Source organism: Ursus americanus, chromosome 29, assembly GCF_024610735.1.
Source record: "Ursus americanus isolate L20-20 chromosome 29, mUrsAme1.1.p, whole genome shotgun sequence".
Classification (NCBI taxonomy): domain Eukaryota; kingdom Metazoa; phylum Chordata; class Mammalia; order Carnivora; family Ursidae; genus Ursus; species Ursus americanus.
In genome coordinates, this window is record NC_142155.1 from 31,823,396 (window position 1) to 31,840,845 (window position 17,450).

The window sequence follows — 17,450 nt, forward strand, 5'->3', positions numbered from 1 at the left end:
TGGATAGTCACGCACACTGGTAATGGAAAGTAAACTGGTATAGCTTTCCCCAAAGAGAAATTGGAAATATACATTAAAATCCCTAAAGTTTCTCATATTTTTTTAACACAACAATTTCACTCCTCAGCCTTTAGCCTAAAGAAATGAATACCATGAACAAGGATTTAGCTACAAGACTTCACCAAGCACTGTTCATTAGCTGATAACTTGACACAATCTAGACATCTAATAGTAAGAAATTAGCTAAGGGCATTTAGAGCACAGCTATAAGATAGGATATTACACAGCCATCTGCATAACTTTTAAAAAACCTGTCAATCTACTCTGCCACGGAAAGAAGCCCAAGACATACTGGTGTGTCAAAAATGTTACCAAGTTCACAGAGCAACATGTAAAAATTACATGCGTATCTATCAGTGAACATATGAATAGAAGATGTGAAACACGTCCACCAAAATATTAACAATAACAATCACTGGAGGTTGGAATTTCATTTCATCTTTACTTTTTCGTATTTTCCCATGATGCTATAATTTGAATGATTTAATGATGAGAAAAGTTATTTACAATATTAATGAAGAAAATTCAGTATGCAGAGCCTCATGCTGGAAGTTGCTCCTACATACTGACGAAAATTAGGAAAAAAAAAAAACAACCTTTAAAAAGCTCTGGAAAAGGGGCGCCTGGGTGGCGCAATCGTTAAGCGTCTGCCTTCGGCTCAGGGCGTGATCCCGGTGCTCTGGGATCGAGCCCCACATCAGGCTCCTCCGCTAAGAGCCTGCTTCTTCCTCTCCCACTCCCCCTGCTTGTGTTCCCTCTCTCACTGGCTGTCTCTCTCTGTCAAATAAATAAATAAAATCTTAAAAAAAAAAGCTCTGGAAAGGAAAAATGTTTAAGTCTCTGGAAAGGATCCTAAGGAGATACAGCACATAAAGAAACATTTATTCAAGAAAATCTAAAAGAGGACTTCCACTACCTCCATGGTGACATCAGTCTGTACTTTCTTTTTTTTTTTTTTTTTTTTTAAGATTTATTTATTTATTTAACAGAGAGACAGCCAGTGAGAGAGGGAACACAAGCAGGGGGAGTGGGAGAGGAAGAAGCAGGCTTCAAGCACAGTAGGGAGTCCAATGTGGGGCTCAATCCCAGCACTCTGGGATCACGCCCTGAGCTGAAGGCAGACGCTTAACGACTGAGCCACCCAGGCGCCCCCAGTCTGTACTTGCTAATTGATTAAGTTCTTCTTTCCAGCTTATTTCTTAACTCAGGCAAAAGACCCTGCAGGCAAAGCAACCCCTGATGGGAATGGAAACTACCCCTCAAGCAATAAGGACTGCCCTGAGCCAGAGAGACCCTGCGTGACTGACTCCAAGACAGTGACGGACCTGCCCTTTCCTGCACACCTGCACATACCCACTGACCTTTGTCCCACATTTTCCTTATATAAACCTAGAAATATTTTTCGGCACTTTGGACAGAGTCTTGGAGATGCCAGTCCGTGCTCTCCGCACGAAGAGAGGAGTTTCACCACCAGTCGTCTCTATACCTTCGGATTTTGTCAGCCACGAGTGGCCAAACCTGGTCTGTTCGGGACCCCCGGAGCCGGGTGCTCTTGTACACCTGCGCCCCAGCTCCAGTTTAAAAAAAGTGAGAGTCTGTGGTATCTGAATTAAGACCCACTTTCTCTTCTCCTACCCCCTCTCAGCTCTGGGAGATAGAAACTCTACTCCACACTGATGCAGCCAAAAACACAGGGTTCTCTCGCCCCTCCAGTTCCCCATAGGGGGGCTTTCCCTCCAGGAGGGGCAGGGCATCAGCAATTCCCACCCTGCCTCCAGAAACCTGTTGCAGAGGCTAAATTCCATCAAGAGTTGCCCAGAACCAGGGCCACCTCCTTCTTCTACCCAGACAGAGGCTCTACCTTGGGTACAACACTACTCAGAATTCTGGTGCTCCAGGAAGGGGTCCTTGCCCCGGCTTGTGGGATGGGGCTTCCACAGGACAAGCAAGCCATGGAGACCCGGGGCTGCGGCCCGCACCGAACACTCGGCCCCTGTGGTGGGGAAGTCCTTCAGAGACAAACACACAAGAGAAACTGACTTCATTTGCCACAGAGTATGGAGAAAATGTTCAAGCCTGAGGGCACTCTCAAAAATGGTGGAACCTATGAAAGGTAACTGGGAAGACACTGCTAGATTCACTGAAGATACAGGCTAAACTGTAGGCCCACTAGTTTGCCAGAGAGAAACAAAGAAAGAGAAAAATGGGAGCGCCTTTCTGGGGTCAGAACAAATACCAAACACTGACCTCAGAAACTATCCCTTCAAAGGAGCCCAAATTTAATTGGATCAGTTTGTTAGGGTAATTTATGCCCGCCAAGGCTGAAAATATAGGAATCAGCTGGCAATTAGTAGAGTTTAAAAACTGGGTGTAGCCAGGGAAAAAGATGTCAAAGTATTGTCAAGACCGCATCCTCCCAGGGTGACTGTGGGCATACCCAGGACAGCACACCCCCCACCCGTGAGGAGCAACATCAGAGGCTTTACATTTCTGAGGGGAGGGAAGGAGAGAAGAGACTTCACTAAAATAACCCACCATCACTAAACAAACAAGCAAATAACAATAAGAAGTTAGGGGTGGGGAGAACATAGTACCCAGAAGTGTTACAATATATCATCTAAAGTGTCTAGTTCCCAACAAAAAAATTTGAGACATGCAAAGAAACAGGAAAGCATGACCCCATACACCAGAAAAAAAGCTGGCAACAGAAACTGCCAGTGAGAACAACCAGATGTCAGATTTAGTAGACAGACTTCAACAGAGCCATTCATGTTCAAAAAACAAAAGGAGGGGCGCCTGGGTGGCACAGCGGTTAAGCGTCTGCCTTCGGCTCAGGGTGTGATCCCGGCATTATGGGATCGAGCCCCACATCAGGCTCCTCTGCTATGAGCCTGCTTCTTCCTCTCCCACTCCCCCTGCTTGTGTTCCCTCTCCCGCTGGCTGTCTCTATCTCTGTCAAATAAATAAATAAAATCTTTAAAAAAAAAAAAAAAAGGAAACCGTGATTAAAAAAGCAAAGGAAGGTATGATGAAAATGTTGCATCAAACAGAAAAAATGAGTAAAGAGACAGAAATAAAAGAACCAAATACGAAGTGTGGAGATGAAAAGTATAAAGCTAAAATGAAAACTTCCCTAGAAAGGCTCAACAGTAGGTGCAAACCAACAGAGGAATAAGCGAATTTACGGAAAGATGGGTCAAGATTACACAATCCAGAAAAAAAAGAAAAAAAGAAACAAGAACAGAGCCTCACATCATGAACCGCACCAACATATGCACAACAGGAATACCAAAAAAAGAGAAAAAGAATAAAATAGTCAAAGAAATAATAGCCAAAATTTCCCCAAAATTCACGGAACCTACACATCCAGAACGATCAACAAACCCCAAGCCAGACACACAAAGAAATTCACAAGCAGAAACATGCTAAAAACACTACAAGCCAAAGACACGGAGAGAATCTTCAAAGCAACAAGACAAAGATGATTTCATGGCTTACAAGGAACTCCAATTAGATTAACAGCTAACTTCTCATCAAAACAGCACATACAATATGATCCAAACTCATACAAATGTTACTGTGTGTGTGTGTACACGTAAACGTACCTCTGCATCGAAAGAATGGTTTGTAAAACAATTTCATTCTATAATAAAGGAAATAAAGACTTCAAATGACATCAGAAAACCTTTCCAATATATAATGCTAAGTGAATAAAACCAAGCTATGTAGCATCTTATCAACCACTCCTGAAAGAGAAAATAGTACAACACAGGAGGAAAAGTGTATTACTTTTATAATCAATGAAAAGCTTTAAAACAGATCTGTAATTTAGCATTAAAGGAAATAGGCCTGCAATGTATTCTGCATACAAACCAATCTAATCTATAAGATACATGTACAACACAAGTTATTAAGATATATGGATTCTACAAGAAAATCTATGGGATAGTACAGAATAAATTTCAATCTGCAAAACAGTACTTAAAAGCAAGCAGTATGTTATACTGAGAGAGAAGCATCCTTGGCCCAATCTACATGGTTAAAGAGCTCAAAATATCTGGTCTCCAAACACCAATGGACAAAAATGAAAAAGTGAATTTTTTTCAACCCTACTCACATTACTTAACCTTAAATAGTGTACAAAAGAGAAAAATGAAACTGGGCAGAAAATTGAGCATCTCCTCTTGGTTTACTGTTCTAGGCCATTCAAACCCCCCTTAAGTAACTATTTTGGTCTAGTGACTGACCAACTATGCCAACAAGCATCCTCAGGCATGAAAGAATCCTCCATCCCAGGATCTGGCACCTCAAAGTCATTACTGGGAAAACTATCAACACAATGCTAGTCATCGAGTCAGGAAGTACTTCCCAGTGTGGGGACCAAAAAAGGCAGCTGTGTAGGCTGAGGTTATTCCAATGCCTGAATTCCAAAAGCTAATAAGCTCTTCCACAATTCAGATTTTCCCTTTATCCACTTCATCTTGGTTTCTGGGCCATTAGAAGTCATGTCAATCACAGACCTAACCAAAAGGAAAAAGGAAGGGGAAAGTGGAGAAAACCTTGAACAGACAGCAATACTTAATTCCACTCACTTTTCTTTTTTTTTTTTTTTTTTAAAGATTTTATTTGTTCGACAGAGATAGAGACAGCCAGCGAGAGAGGGAACACAAGCTGGGGGAGCGGGAGAGGAAGAAGCAGGCTCATAGCGTAAGAGCCTGATGTAGGGCTCGATCCCAGAACGCTGGGATCACGCCCTGAGCCGAAGGCAAACGCTTAACCACTGTGCCACCCAGGCGCCCCTCCACTCACTTTTCAAATGAAAATTTCTATAAGAGCCTAAAATTTGGTTCAAGGCTCATTAACTCCTTCCACATCCAGCCAAGTTTCCTATTTCACAGCCAATGCCTGCACAATACCATCAAGAAGATTAAGTGGCAGTCACGCTGAAGTCACATAGCCTTGTGTATCCTCTAGCCATCTGACTCCCAAGATGGTCACAACAAATGAGGCTCTCCTACGTTAACAGAACAAATTAACATACCAAGTGACTATCTGGGCATTACCTCTGCCAACATCTTTTACTTCTTACAGCATCTTTTTCAATACATTTTTTTTTCCTGTATCTACTCTACAACGGTTGGGGGAAAAATAAGACTTTTCCAAAGTATGGGGGTGCCTGGCTGGCTCAGCTGGAGGAGCATGCGACTCTTGATCTTGGGGTTGTGGGTTCAAGCCCATAGTGGGTGTAGAGATTACTAAAAAAATTGGAAGAAATCCACAAACAGAAACATCATGCTAAAAATGATAAAAGCCAAAGACAAGGAGAAAATCTTGAAAGCAGCAAGAGAAAGATGAAATCATTTTTCATGGCTTACAAGGGAACTCCGAGAATATTAGCAAACTTGGAACTGGACAATTCTAATTATTACTCACCCAACAAAGTTGATAAATCACAGTTTTACTGGGTCTAAAAATCCACAGACTAACTGTTCAACTATAGCTTTTATTACTCACCCAACAAAGTTGATAAATCACAGTTTTACTGGGTCTAAAAATCCACAGACTAATTGTTCAACTATAGACGGAAACAACCATACCTTGCTTCTTCCAATTGTTTCTCTCTTGCTTTCCTCTTGGCTTTCTTTCCCTGAGTATTTGCCAGGCGGGCTCTAGCTTCAGAAAGCATCTCAAGTTCATCTGCAAAAATAAAGAGAAGAAAAACTAAGTTCTCCAACAGAAGCAAGGTATGTGAGACACACTGTACTGCTTAAGAAGAGAAAATCCATAAATGTAATCATTTTACGGCATAGCATAATGGAAATAGCTTGGGTTTTGAAGTCAGAAAAACCGAAGTTAAAAACTAGGCCCACCACTTGCTAGCTACGTGACCCTGGATAATTTATTTACCCTCCCTAAGCATGTTTATCATCTTCAAAAAGAGAGTAACAAGTCCTATTTCACAGGAATGTTGAGAAGAGCTAAGTAAAATATAACAGGTAGAGTATATTTATCATATACATACGTCCTTCATTATCATCAACTGACAGCACCAATCATGAAAAACTATTATTAAAACTACTTAATTATAAAGAAATGGATAATCTCCATTAGATACACCTTTTTTCCCTCTATTTCTCTCTTCCAATACATTTCCATGGCTCCCACAATAAAACAGATATCTTTACTGATACCTTAGAGCAATTCCTATATAAGGCTGTCCAGTGGAATCACAAGGGAACTTATAAAAAAACTCAAGATTCCAGAATTACCCCCTCCACACTCCAGCTTACTGACTCAGATCTCCTGGGGAGGTCCTGGTACCTGTGTTTTTAAAAGTTCACCAAATGACAATGATGCAGGTGGAAACCACTACCTTTAAACTTTTAAATTTTAAAATCTCAACAAATAATCACCGAATACTTCACAATTACCCTGTGGGGTAAGATAATTATTATTCTCCATCCGGCAGGAAAGAGAATCAAATCTCAGAAAGATTATATGACTTGCCTAAGGTCAAATAGCTAGTAAGTGGCAGATGTTGAGTCTAAAACCCAGTTCCATTGATTCTTGATTCAATGTCTGAAGAAGGGATCCTAAGTCTGCCTCATAGTACTGCAGTGCTGCCTTTTCACAAAGATTAAACTACCTGCCTGAAGTCAAAGTAGTTAATAGGACTGGAACCCCAAATCCTGTCTTGTTGTCGCCACCTCTCTCCATGTGATGGGAATGAGAAAACAGAAGCCTCAAGGGCTTACCACTAGGCTTTAGGAAATCTGTCTAGCAGTATTACTCTGCTTAATTTATTGCATGAATTGAAAACTCAAAAGCTAAAGACACAGTGTCCAGAAAGAGCAATTACTCCGTTACAAAAGACTGGACACATTTAGAAAGCGACGAACAAATGCAAACAGAACTGGGGTTCTAAAAAGTCAGAGAAGCTTAGAAAGAAACTCAAGAAGAGTTAAAAAGAGACTGGAGGAATCTATGGTTACCGAAGAAATAAATTCCTCAGGAGCATACACTCACCCTCATCCATATCAATTGGATCGGGCCTTGCTGGTTTTGTTTCTGGATTTGGATCTATTTCTCCAGGTTTAAGTTTTCGTGGATCATCCGTTGTTTCCTCTTCATTGTCTCTCTGTGCAGCTTTATCCCTAGAAAAAGGCCCAGAGAAGTTAGTCACACTAGCACACCATTCAGTCTCAGAAATACCAGGTTTCCTAGCGTTGGCATTCTTTTCTTTCAAAACCCCAACAGGTGGGCATTCACAAAATAAAGTGATTCTACTATTGCTTCACCTGAAAGAGATGGTATTAAAATTCTAATTTCAATGACTGTTTCCATTCACTATGAAATACAATCCAAGCAGCTCCTTAATCACAAATGCAGGAAAGCTATACAAATAAAAAAACTTTTAATGAAGAACCAAGATGTCCTGGTTAACTCTCAGCAATGTGATTATGGGTGACTTTTTGGGGTTTTTTACGACTTTTCCCTCAATTTTCTAGAATAAATATATATGATTTGTCTAACACGTTTAAATTATTCTTTTAAAGGTATATAACAAGTATATAATTTTAATCCATCACATGAGACTTAGAGTATATAATTCAATAGCTTTAGCTCCCTTCGTTTTACTCAGATCTACAACTAAATGTTTAAAGACAGAGCATGCTAAAAGCTTATTCAGCCTCATTCAGACGATATACATATATTTTGATACTGCTTTTGGAAACTGACTTACAAAAGAAACTCATAGTGTTCCAAGCACTGGGCGGCTGTTCTTCCGATGATTGGTGCAATGGTCCTCCACTGAGTTGGCATCAACTTAGCCAAGTGTAAGAGTTTTTCTTCTTCTTCTCTGGACCATTCTGTTTTCTTAATGCTTGGATCCAGCCACTCATACCTATTAAAAAGATACCATTTTGTATGTTAAATCTGTCACCTAGCACGAATATTCTATTTACACATTAGACAGACTAACCTCTAGAGTCTGAAAAGACAAGCTAACTTTCAGCCTTCAATTATGAAAGCTGCTCTTTGTTCACAACAGAATGTTCATTATTTGGTTAACTTTACCCCAGTTAATATTCTCTAAGTCAACCAAATTCTACTGTATTTTATTTATGCAAGATTAATAATGCTTGAAAAAGGTAACCTAATTGAAACATGATCATATGCCTTCCTTCTCATCGTTTTCATTCATTTTACACTTTATTAGAGGTTTTGAAATTATCTGAAATAAGACAGTAACACCTCACACTTTTAGTGCTTCTAGTTTTCAAAACACTGTCTCATACTTTGGTTCAGTTCCCACAACACCTTGGCTTACTTCAAGTATCTGACTTACACTCACTAAATGCTTTCCAACATCATATGTTTTATTTGGAGTTTCTAAATTTAAGTAAAACTACTATGCCATCCTCTATCTTTTCTATCACACCACCCAACCCACCTTTTCCATCCAGTCTACTTAGCTGGCAAATAAGATACAAGCCTTACTAAATATTGGGGCAGGAGCTTAGCTCCACTAAGAGAAACAGAAATCAAAACTTCTTCAGGTGAGGACCATCTTTCTCTTTGGGATCCAATCTCTACATTCTGATCCTTTCTCCCACCCAGTGACTGGGAAATTAAGTCACTCTTATACAATCCAAAATATGATCCTAGTACCACATGGGTCAAGGCTGGGGCCAGATCACCCACGCCAAGGGCTTAATGTGTCCACTACCCAGTGACTTAAGAGGGGACACCACAGGTGCAGTGTTGGGTTAAGTTATATTCTGAGGTAGCAAATATACAATATTTCAACTGTTATTATGGCACCTGGGCGGCTCAGTCAGTTGAGCACTGCCTTCGGCTCAGGTCATGATCCCAGGGTCCTGGGATCAAGCCCCACATTGCGCTCCCTGCTCAGCAGGGAGTCTGCTTCTCCCTCTGCTCCTCCCCCTGCTCAGGCTTACTCTCTCACTCTCTCTCTCTGAGAGAAATAAAATCTTTAAAAAAAAAAACAGTATTTCAACTATTAGAAAACTCAACTAACTGTGAGCTAGCCTAGAAAATTACCATTATTTATCATTAATTTCTTTGGGAAAGTAAGTTCTAAATCAACTTACAAACTTTTGGAATGCAATCCATTTACAAACTGGGGTCCATCAGTACTAAAAGTAAATTTATTTTATGCTTCACAAAACACTCTCAAGCACATTAACTGGTTTGAACCTCATATTTCCATCAGTTAAGGCCAACTACTATCATCCCAATTGGGAGAAAATAGGGACAAGAAAGAGAGGATAGAAAAATGGCTTGCCTAGAATCACACAGGAAGCAAGTGACAGCTAAGGTTTAAATCTAAATTCCCATCTCCCACTCCGTACTTTCTGTTCTATCACACTGCCTGCTTTCTTTGGCAAGGTTCAAAGAACTGACATTTTCCTCATCATAATTAAGGTCGCTTTCTGCTTTCCACTCATTAAGTGGTACATACCATCTGGCTTTGCACTGCTTTGCTGATTTTCTATGCAGCAGTGAGGCAATCCTAGACCACTGGTTTTTTCCATATTTCATTACCGCTGCTTTCAGAATTTCATCCTAAAAAAATTGTCAAAGAAAAACAATATATTCAATCACAAAATTCCAAGTGAGAAAAGACAAAATTTAAATTAACTCTGACAGGATTGCTAGGGAGAAAGAGAAAGTCAGACACACACACACACAACCCCTAGGTAAGGGGGGGGGGGGAGTACAAAAACTTCAATTACTATAATAATAAACAACAAACCAGAATTGGCGAAATGCAAAAAATTAAGAAGAAATCCCTCAGAAGGACATCCTACGCTTCCTTATACACAAACTCTGCCCCACCCCAATAAACTGGGAGTATAGCCCAATCTGAGAAAGCCTACTTGGCTGTGATTAACAAAAAGTACTCTCCAATGTTTGACTGTTATCCTCCTCAAAGGGATACAACTCAATCATCTATTCATTCATTCAAAAAACATTTCCTGAACACCTACCTTGTACCAGGTCTGGCGTACTTAGGAAAAGAGAATGAAATAGGCCTTAACCAGCCCTCAAGAAGCAAGTCAAGACTCTGGTGAATCCATTGTCCACTCCAGTTTACAAATACCACTTTCTCTCCAGTCCCATAACCCCTGCTTTGACTCAAAATTCCACATTTCAGGTCTGACCTAGGAATTAAGTATTTCTTCCCTACCGCACCAGTCAGTTCTTCCTCCATGCTCTAGTTATTATTTCACCAGAAGACCCATTCTGATATGGAATTCACCAATTCCAGGGGAGTCCAGAAAGGTAAACTACAGACCCCAAGGATAAGAGAGCAATAGATGAATGCACTTGGGGCATTTTCCACACTTGAGATACATGCGTCATACATGAGCCATTCCACACCCCCACCCCACCCCCACCATCATCAGAGATTTAAAAAGACTGCAGGGCTTTGGCCACTACACAGGAATCCTGCTGTTACTTGATTTTGTACATCTGTCTCTCCCCCAGAAGTCATCTCTTCTCCAATTTAAACAGCCTAGTTCCCTCTGTGCAAGCTGTGAGACAAGGTTGTCAGGGATTTTATGTGTAACTTTGTTACAATACTGCTAGACTTAAACACATCTTCAACTAAGTACATACAGCAATTATCCAGCCCACTGGATTTATTCAGCAAACATTTGCCAAACAACCTATTTCATGTTGGTTACTGTCCTAAATTCTAGGGATTCCAAGACCTGGTCCTCTCCCAGTGCTGTCTGCTGGGAAAATGCAATATCAACTAGCACTTTCTGAAAACTCCTGTGTGCCAGACTCTGTTCTAAATGTTGACTCATTTAATCCTCAAAAGATGATGATGATGATGATGATGATGATTCCCATTAAAATAATGAAGCTCTGAGAGGTTAAGTAATTTACCAGCAACACACAGAAGACTGTGATGCTTGCAAAAGGGTAAAGCAAGACGTGCCATGGGACCACTGGGGCTGTAACTTATTTTTACAGAATAACTGAGCAAAAATTTCAAGAGTTTCTGAACTGGTTTTGAAGGATGGTCAGAAAGATGTCAAGCAGTAGGAGGACATTCCAAGAAGGCACCAGAAGTAAAAAGACACTGCGTAAAAAGATAGAATGTGCTCAGGAAACTGACAAACTCAGTGCACCCTGAACACAAACTACACCAAAATCTTAATTGTATTTTACTCCTTCACCTCTGCCCTTCGGTTAGCCATTGGCATCATCCACTGCATTTCTGGAAGCAAAGAGACTACTGTAGGCAGTTTGTCCTATCTGGCTTCTATCCTGGCTGAGGCGGAGTGACAGGAAGAGACAGGCCTTGGATCTGTCGTGACGACAGACAAGTTATGCCATGATAACAGATAACAAGAGGGTTGCGGGCATAAACGGGCCCTGAACTTGGCGCTCAAGCTGCTTCCCTCTGCAAGGAAGTCAACGAAGAAACAAAGTTGTGGCCACAGCACTTCCCTATATTTGAGTTATCAGAGAAGCACTGTGCCCGGGCTGAGGGACGGAGGTGTGCCAGATTACCAACTCTCACTGATGTCCTGCCCCGCCCCCTCTACACTGCGAGTTCCTCCAAGGCGGGGGCGCGTCCTCGATTCAAGAAATATTCACTAAGGGCCTAACAAGTGCCTCCCACGTCCAGTGGTTAAATCACAGTCCCTGTCCTTGGGGTGCTTAAATAACGCAGGGCCGGACACCAGATTAAGCCCCGAGGGTCCGCCCCGCGGTGCCCCCCCTACGCAGACCCCGTAGGGCATCCTCCTCGACTCCCCGACCTCCGCGCGCGTGCGCATAAGCTGCCGAAGGGGGCGGAGGGCAGCGGACGGCGGGAAAAGGGGACTTACCTCGGTATTCCTCCATACGCCCCCCTTGATCATAATTCGAGGCATCTTGGCTGCGGGGTGTCTCGGCAAGCGGCCGAGAGAAGCTTCACGAAAGTAGTAACGGCGCTGCGGCCACGGGACCTAAAGCCACCACTTCCTCCAAGCGCGACCTTCTGGTTTGAAGAGATCTGCGCAAGCGTAAGGCTGGGGTGGGGGGGAGCAGAATAGCAAGTCTCGCGAGAACCCGGTTGCTGAAAGGAATAAGTGCCTTGTTGTTAAAGCTCTAGTCTAAGAAGACTGACAGAAAACCATCAAACCCCTCTGGTTAAAGCGCCCTACGCCGCGCGCATGCCCAAAACAGGTTGGAGGAAACCACGGCTCTCGCGAGTTATAGCCGGTGGCCCTTAGTAGGCAAGGTTGTGGTGGGGTTGACCGTGACGTCACCTAGTGGCGAAGAGAGGGAACATATGCGTGCAGAATTGGCCCCGCTGCTCTAAGAAGAGCTTCGTTAATTTATTAATTTAGCGCTTTACTAGGCATTTAACTAATAGGAATTTGTTCGCAGAATACTAAGGAAAAGGAAAAATCTTATTTAAGCTTAATTTTTTTAATCTGTAAAATAGAGGTAATAGTATAGCAACCTCATAGGGCTGTCCTAAAGATTAAATGGGATCCTAAACCTAGCCCAATATCTGGCGTATAATAACTGCGCCCAAAAGTGGCAGCTGTTGTTACAAGAAGACAACCCCAGATGATCGGTGATTGTCCCAGAAACCTGCAAAAATGTCTTGCCATTCGTCGCTTATTCAGTCTATGTGGAATGATAAGAGTTACCATTGATAGGCACTGGTATTAGACAAACTCGGATTGGATTGAAATCTTGGCTCTTTCATCAGCTTGGGTAATAACCTTGCTGAGTCTCAGTATCCTCATCTGAAAAGTCGTGTTAAAGCCTCCTCATAAATTTGGGTGGCAAATTGAGACATACCTAAAACCCAATGTGGTAGAGATTGTCAAACTGCCATTCTACCTCCCAGGGACTCACTCGGTGTCCTTTGCCATTTCAAAACATTCCCTTGGTGTCAGCCCTGGAAGGTATGAAAATATTTCACGGACTGGGAAACATCTGAGTATTTATATAATGCCTTCCTCTTTATATTTCTTCATTTCTTCATTTGCCTCTTCTGGAAAAGCTACAGAATTTTCTGATTACATTTTTGTTAAATTTTTTTGCCTTGAAATGGGAAGGTGTACCAATAAAATCACTACTTTGTTGAGAGAAAGCAATGTTGGCTTATGAAGAATACACAGACTTGTCCATGTAAGATCTCAGTCCACTCTTACCTCTGCTATCAACTGTCTATGCAACTGGTGACAAGCCATTTTCTATCTCTGGACCTCTGTTTGCAATGCTTCTCTATACGATGTGTGACCATTACCTCCTGCCCACCCCAGCCCCCATCATTCACTCAGTTACTGTGGTTACCACGTCTCGCTCTTTCTTACTCTCTCCTCTTTCCCTCTGTCTCTCTCTGTTTCTCTCTCTCTCTCTTTCTCTCTCTCTCTCTCTCACACACACACACACACACACACACACCCCACACTGGCCATTTGATTGATCTGATCAAAGCTGAACCAATTAAGTCTCCTACCCGGGAATTTTAACACTGGAACCCAGAAGAGGCCAGTCTCTCTACTGGCCAATGCATCTCTAACATGTGACACCCAGGAGTTGTCTGTCACCACATTTCTGTATGATGTAGACTAAGAGGGAATAAAGCAAGTTCCAGGTGGATTGAGAGAAGCAGAGAGGAGAGTATTAAAAAACAGAGGTAGGTCCTGACTATGCCGGAGTCCCTGGATCCAGTATGTTCCTCGGTCTTAGGTGCATCCCTGTTCTTGAGTTATGATTAGTTCCCTTTCTGACTTTAGCCAGTTGGAGTTGGGTTTTTATTATTTGTAAGCAAGATTCCTAACAAATCAGAGTTGGACCCGTCCTCTCTCAAGAGCCATTTCAGATCTAACATTTCAAGTGTCCATGATGATGTCTTCTCCTCACTAGGACCACCTTTACCCTATACGTAAACCTCTGTACCAACTAGAAAAAGGTGCTTCCTCTTTGAGGCACTTTATTAACACTGCTGGAATTGTCACAAAATACTGATGTTTTGGAAACAAGAGATCTACTACAAGAAAGTGAGATCTACCATGTCTACGATGTAAATAGTGCCCCCTAGGAGCATGCATTGTACAACCCGCCCACTGGGACAGAGCAGCCCTGTCAAATGTCCTCCAAGCCACCCTTGAACATGCACACTGCATGTCTCACTTAAGGATTCAGAAAATGCAACATCAGGGGGCACCTGGGTGGCACAGTGGTTAGGCGTCTGCCTTCGGTTCAGGGCGTGATCCCTGCATTACGGGATCGAGCCCCACATCAGGCTCCTCTGCTATGAGCCTGCTTCTTCCTCTCCCACTCCCCCTGCTTGTGTTCCCTCTCTCGCTGGCTGTCTCTATCTCTGTCAAATAAATAAATAAAATCTTTTAAAAAAATGCAACATCATGCCAGTTCCGGGATGTCTAAAAACAGACCGTATAGCCATGAACACAAGAGGCTATCCTTCAACATGGCATGGATTGGCCAGCACCCCCACCATATCACCCCAACCTCATCAGCCAGGGCTTGGGACCCCCACAAAGAGGCCATCACCACCCCAGGGGCTGCCAAGGATCTCTGGCATGACAGCCATGAGGAGCAGCCATCATCAAGCAACCAGACTATACAGTCAGTCACTGTGATCTTTAGGAAAGTAAGTGGTCATTTCTAAACAGAGACTTAATGAGAAAGAGGCTCCACTTCTTCCTCACTCACCCACATATGTTTCCGCAGAGCACTGGCTGCAGGGGGATACTCTATTAAAAATAAACAAGTTTTTTATAATTATTTGAATTTGAAAAAAGCAGCATGTTCTGTCCACTCCCTTTTACACAGTTGCCAAAATCAAAGCCAGTATAGATGTTCTAAGATGAAGAAACCTGTTTCTCCCTGTCGTGGGTTAAATTGCGCACCCCAAACAAATATGTTCCAGGTCCTAATCCCTGACACCTGTAAACATGACCTTATTTGGAAATCATCTCCATAGATGTATCAAGTTAAGATGAGGTCATACTGGAGTAGGGTGGACCTTAATCCAATGACTGGTGTCTTTATAAGAAGAGAAGAGAGGTAGACACACAGGGAGAACCCTATATGAAGAAGAAGGTGGAGGTTGGAATGAATGATGCATCTGTAAGTCAAGGAAAGCCAAGGATGGCCAGCAACACCGGAACTAAGAGAGAGGGATGGAATATCTTCTCCCTTTGAGCACGCAAGCATGAACCAATCTTGCTGACACCTTGATTTCGGACTTCCAGCCTCCTGAACTGTGAGTGAATAAATTTTTCTTATTGTAAGCCACCCACTTTGCAGTACCTTGTTACTGTAGCTCTAGGAGATGAATATACTCCTTTTTTAATATAGCATTTCCAAACTAATGTGACCCTGGAAACCTTTCTTCTTATAATATCTATTGATATTTAAGAAACACGACTGGGGAAACTCTGGCCCAGGACAAAGAAGCTGGAGTCCATCCAGCTACAAAGGAGTAACAAGAGATGTTAGCAGGAGGGTTTGTTAGTTGCATTGTCCTCTGTTTTCCCACCTCTCATTCCTTCCTGAGGAGCTGGCTCTGACTGAGCCAACTTTGCTTAGCCAAGAAAACAATCGAAATTCTAGTTTCCTTCTTGTTTTTACCATCAAATTGTGCAGGAAAGGGCTAAAGCTAGGGTCAGAAGCCTGTGACAATACCGAGGCATCCGGGGCAGAGGATAGCCACCCTCAAAATCTTCATCATCTCCCCAAATAAACAGATGGAATTTCAGTAGGAACACTGTGCTCCTTTGCAAATATAATTTCAAGACAAAACCTCTAGCCCTACCCTGTCTACCAGATTGTTACCCCTAAGCCTCTCCCTTCCATTTAGAAATTCTTTAGCTAATGCAGGAAGGGGCTAATGTCTGGGTAGAAATGGAATTCCATGCACCCTAAATGCTAGTAATCATACCGTAATGTTAAATTGGCTTGGATTTCACCTGCTGACACTACTTTGTGATGGATCTAGTTGTAGTTTGTAATTTTTTTTTTCCTCGGGTGCTTATATTCATTATTTCTAGGGAGTCCCCTGTGTCCTGAGGTGGCAGTGTTCCCGAAGACGTTTTGTTTTTTCTCAGGACACAGAGGCTCAACAGTCTTTCTGAGCTTATTTCTCAGTTTGGGATCAATATTCTGATCAGGTGATTTATATCTAGACCCTGCATCCACATGGCACAGACTTGGGATTTATATTTCTCAAAAAAGACTTTTCTATGTTTATGCACCCCAGACCCATATACCCAACCGCATCCCAAACAGTTCCACTTGTGTCACAGCTTCCTCAAATTCAACTTCCCAAAATTGAGCTCCTCCATAAAGCCTATACTTGTCCAGCATTCCTTATTTCAGTACATAGTACTGGGCTGCCTTGTATGGTGGTATAAGTAGTTCACTGCACAAGGGACAAAAGGGGGCTGAAATCTAGCTTGCACGCTGCTTACCAGGCAGTGCATCCACAGGACTATGTCTGCCAAGACGGCATCTTTCTCTAAGTGTGTAAAGACACCACACGTCACCCTGGGAAGAGCACCACCATCCACCTTGTGGCCACTTGTCCTTTTCCCATGGCTCCCCCACACCCATCTCAGAGTCTTGCACTTTTACCTAGTTAGACCTCAAATCCATCTCCTTGGAGCCACTTCTGTAAGTTGCCAGATTTACCAAATAAAAATATAGAACTCCCAGTTAAACTTGAATTTCAAAAAAAAAAAAACCATAATTTTTAGTATAAATATGCCTCGTGTCCATCTGTCCCCCCTTTCTAAAAGGACCCCGATTTTTACTCCACCCCACACTGCACCCAAACAAAAGAACACATTCCTAAGCAGATAATCAGAGCCATGTGCACACCATCACCACTGATAGCTGCCCCCACCCTGTTCCCATATTTGGTGGAGACCAACACCTTTCCTCAGAAAACAAGTCATTGGGATATTTGGCTTCTCATTTGATATGAAGCTGGATCCCTCCATGCATATTAAGAAATGTTTACTTTTCACAGATGTACCTCTTACACAGTCCTGGTTTGGGAGCCTGAATGTTGACTCCTCAAATCAATAAGGGTCCCCCCATCCCCAGGGTGGGCTCAGGACGTAACCCTTCCTAGAGTTCCCCAGCATTGGAAGGACACCAAAAGGGCTCCCATGTCTTTTCCTAGAGCCCACTGGGAACCTGGCCAGTAGACCCCCTAAGAGGTGCACCATCCCACATCAAGCCCATTGCTCAGTTTCAGGTCAAAGCATCACTCTATCCTGCTTTTCCAGCTCTCGGTCACTAGCATAATCTGGAGGAGCTCCAGCTCTAACATACTTCAGCAAGTCAGATCCTATAAACAAGGCTTTTAT

At 42.5% G+C, this 17,450-nt stretch overlaps 1 protein-coding gene across 2 annotated transcripts in view; it reads right to left on the reverse strand.

Annotated features, from left to right (window-relative positions):
- CDC5L (cell division cycle 5 like) overlaps positions 1-12,232 on the reverse strand; it is a 44,234-nt gene extending 32,002 nt beyond the window's left edge. Inside the window, exons 1-5 of one of the 2 annotated variants that reach the window (XM_045801570.2) lie at positions 11,937-12,232; positions 9,548-9,651; positions 7,805-7,966; positions 7,087-7,214; positions 5,658-5,757 (exon numbers count right to left, since the gene is read on the reverse strand). In XM_045801570.2, coding sequence (XP_045657526.2) covers positions 5,658-5,757; positions 7,087-7,214; positions 7,805-7,966; positions 9,548-9,651; positions 11,937-11,981 — 539 coding nt within the window. In that variant the 5' untranslated portion in view covers positions 11,982-12,232. The remainder of the gene's footprint in view (positions 1-5,657; positions 5,758-7,086; positions 7,215-7,804; positions 7,967-9,547; positions 9,652-11,936) is intronic. The other variant, XM_045801577.2, reaches the window with a different exon arrangement.
- Between the last annotated feature and the right edge of the window lie 5,218 nt (positions 12,233-17,450).